Source organism: Chrysochloris asiatica, unplaced genomic scaffold (genome assembly GCF_000296735.1).
Source record: "Chrysochloris asiatica unplaced genomic scaffold, ChrAsi1.0 scaffold00083, whole genome shotgun sequence".
Classification (NCBI taxonomy): Eukaryota; Metazoa; Chordata; class Mammalia; order Afrosoricida; family Chrysochloridae; genus Chrysochloris; species Chrysochloris asiatica.
This window is the reverse complement of record NW_006408601.1, coordinates 8709413-8713229: the sequence shown is the minus strand read 5'-3', so window position 1 is coordinate 8713229 and position 3817 is coordinate 8709413. Positions and strand designations below refer to the sequence as shown.

The window sequence follows — 3817 nt, the reverse complement described above, 5'->3', positions numbered from 1 at the left end:
TTTGTTGAATAAATCTATGAATGAAAAAACCAGAGTTAACTGGTCGGTTCTCTGCATTTTATTTGTACAGTTGATCTTCCTCTAATTGACACCCTGACTCGGGTCTTACAAATTATGGAACGTTACTTGAAGAAACCAAAGAACTCAGCAGAGTCTAACTCTGATGAAACTAAGAAGTCTGACTTCATGGGAGATGACTTACACTTGAAAATCTTAAAGGATATTTCGTGTGAATTTCTTTCTACTGTTTTACAGGCATTAACAAAGGTATGGAAGAGTGTTTATGATTTCTTCAGCAAAAGAATGTATGAATTGTTTAATCTTCTAGACTTTATTAGTATTGTTTTTATTTTTCTTAATACAGAAAAATAGCATAGCTATATAACATAAATTGGGAAAATCAGGGAAAGAAAATTTCATCAGCCATACATTTATAATCTTAAACCATTAAAATTATTCCAGCAAGTGTGTCTTGGTATAATTTCCTTTAAGTATTTTTGTTTGCATTTTAATATACTTATTGTTGTTGTTAAGTGCCGTCGAGTCTGTTCCGACTCACAGTGACCCTGTATAGGGTTTCCAAGGAGCAATTGGAGAGTTTGAACTGCTGACCTTGTGGTTCAAACTGACCTTTTGGTCCAGTGCTTATCAGTAACCACAGCATCACACCAGGACTCTAATATACTTATAACCAAGTATGTACATTTTTATAGGCTGCTTTTAAAAAGAACTTACTACACTATAGGCACCTTTCATGACTCTGGATCAATTGACTGAAAAGCATTCCTTAAAGAGTCAGTTCATTTAATGTTCAATTTCCAAATAATTGATCTTAAAATTAATGAATAGTGTTCCTGAATGTTTGTTGAGTGTTAGCATTTTCTTTCTCTGAGCATATACTCCTTTATATATATATATTTCAGAAAATGTGTATTATAAATATAACTATGTTGTTAAGCGCTGTCAAGTTGGTTTCGACTCATAGCGACCCTGCATAGGGTTTCCAATGAGAGCTCATAGCTATGAGTATATTTATATACACTGAATTTTTCAGTAAAAATATTGTTTAAGACAAATTGTTATTATTGTAGTGAGTCATGTTTTGATGAATTGTCCTACTTCCCTTTTCCATGTTGTTCTGTGTTCTCATTAGCCACTGTTTATAATGCCCCTATAATATTTATGTCGATAAATTCACCATACTTAATTATTCCTTATAAATCATTGTTTAGCCAGTTCCTGATTCTTTTCCTCTCTTTTTTGCACTCTGGAGTCCTATTGTGGTGCTGTTGGATAAGCACTGAACTACTAATCACAAGATCATTCGTTCAAACCCACCGGCTGCTCGTTGGAAACCCTGTCCAGGGTCTCTATGAGTCGGAACTGACTTGATGATGCTTAACAACAACAACTAACCTGAAGGGGAACGTGGGGCTTTGTAGGATAAGCACAGAACTGCAAACCACAAGGCAGCCCGAGGCTTTCTCCATGGAAGAAAGATGAGGCTTTCTGTTCCCGCAAAGATTTATAGCCTCAGTAACCCTATACAGGGTCGCTGAGAGTTGGAATCAACTCAATGGCGCTTAACAACCACAACTTAAAAATGCTTCAGAAAACATTTTTATCTTTTCCAGGTTTTGGGTTATTATGTTGTCATAGGTTTTCAGAAGTTAGATGACTGGAGTCAACGTTACAAAAGCGAAAGTGACTGAGGCATAGTGGCTGTGAGTTGCCAAATGCTTTTGATATGTGAGAATATTGGTGTTACTTGACCCTTATTATTATTGGATATTATAATTTTTGTGTCAAGTCAAATTCTATAAGTGAGAAATTGTACCTTACTTAGATTTGTAATTTTTAAAAATGATTAATTAGGTTGGACATCTTTTCATATGTTTTGTGTATTATTTGTGTTCCTGTTTAGAGGTTTGTCCATCAAGATTGTTAATGTGTATAAAGTCCTAGGATACTAATATATCTTTTACATATTTATTGAAAGTATTTTTCCCCTTTTTTGCCATTGCTTTTGTTTCATGTCCTAATTATCAATTTTCAAGTGACTGGAATATAAGATGAAGGTATGCACAGACTACACCAAGGCTATGTCTTAAAAATTCTTATATACCATTCCTGTGGAATTTGGGAGCTACTAGAGTTTTTTTTTTTAAAGCAGCAAGTGATATGATCAGTTTATAAAGGTTATTCCAAAAACAAGAGTCTGGAGACTAGGGAACCAACCAACAGGCTTTTGAAAATAATCTTTCAGAATAATGATGGTGTAAGCAGTAGGAGTCCTGGTGATGCTGTAGATAAGCACTGGACTGCTAACTGCAATGTCAGCGATTCCATCCTCAGAAACCTTATACAGGCTTGCTGTGAGTTGGAACCAATTTGATGGCACTTAGCAACAAGCAGTAGAGATGTAACTGGAGAGTGTTGGTGGGGTAAGAGAGATTTAGGAGATCAGATCAGTAGAATTGATTGACACTTGGGGAAGGATTCAGCTTTAGGAAAGAATTAGTAGTCTTGGCTGTGACCTGAGTTTTTGGTTTATGCAGCCGGGTGAGTAAGGACTATATCAGAGAATGTTTCTGGGTTATAGAAGGAAGGAAGAATGGTGGTGGTGGGTTCATTTTGGGCCATTTGAAATGCCTGTGGGGTCAGTTGGAAAATGTATATAATATGTATTCACATTACATAGCTTTAGAAATTTCCTGTGATGATATTAAAATCTTCTTTTATTTTTGTGTTTAGGAGACTGTGGCTCAGGCACTAAAGGAGGGCCATTTAAGCAAACAGAAGTGTTCCTGTGCATTTCAAAACCTTCTTCCTTTGTACAGCCTTGTGGTGAGTATGAGTTTAAGAGGATTACTAAATAAAATGTTTTCAAGTATGTGCTTAATCTTAGAGGCCATTGTCATAGATAATAGTGTACAACTTAATGCCTTTGTTGGGTAGATGGTTTGGTGACTAATTCTTGGGACAGGCCTGAGTAACAATTCTAACTGCAAAAGAAAGGGATCAATAATGAATTTATGTATTTCTTTCTGTCATGAAGTAGATAACATATATATTAAACAGAAATAAGATTCTTAGTAATAGTAAATGTTATGATTATTCCAGTGACATTTTATTTATTTCCATTAGCATTAAGTTGCTGTTATATCGATTCCAACAAATGTCAGATAATTCCAAAGTTGAAATTATTTTAGTAAAATGAAGTACAGAATGTGAGAGCAAGGAAGATGGTGATAAAACTCCAGTTATAGGCCCTACAAGGAAAGTGGTGGAGGATTAAGTATTGGCTCAAGAGTAAAACTAGAGTAATAAGGGGTAGTCACTTCCTGATGTTTCAAAGGAGATTCAGAAAGTACTCTTACTGCCAATTGGAGACCCATTGGCACTTGACTATGTAGACACCACAGATAGTAGGATTTTTATAGTCAACAATCAGAATCTTATCCCATCCTTTCCACCACTTACATTTATTTGGTTCTTTTGTTTGACTCACAGGTGAAAGACTTTCTTAAAATCCTACATGATGTTGATGAGACGCTTGCTGATGACCTGGAGAAAAGCTTCCCAAGTTTGAAGGTTTAGGCTTACAAAATGGAATTGGAATTTTCTCTGCTTGAGAAATGTTATTTTCCCCACTGACAGTTGAAATTGACATATTGGAAATAGTCAGATCAAGCTCACCTTCTACCTCTCTCAGCTTTATCTCACTTTTATTTAGCATTAGAATCTGGAGTTTCCAATCATTGTTTCTTTTTCATAGTTACAAACCTAAACTGTCACCTTCCCCTACCTATTCTTT

At 35.4% G+C, this 3817-nt stretch overlaps 1 protein-coding gene across 1 annotated transcript in view; it reads left to right on the top strand.

Annotated features, from left to right (window-relative positions):
* SAAL1 (serum amyloid A-like 1) overlaps window positions 1-3600 on the top strand; it is a 25186-nt gene extending 21586 nt beyond the window's left edge. Inside the window, exons 10-12 of the mRNA XM_006865801.1 lie at window positions 71-267; window positions 2755-2847; window positions 3514-3600. Coding sequence (XP_006865863.1) covers window positions 71-267; window positions 2755-2847; window positions 3514-3600 — 377 coding nt within the window. The remainder of the gene's footprint in view (window positions 1-70; window positions 268-2754; window positions 2848-3513) is intronic.
* Window positions 3601-3817: the final 217 nt, after the last annotated feature.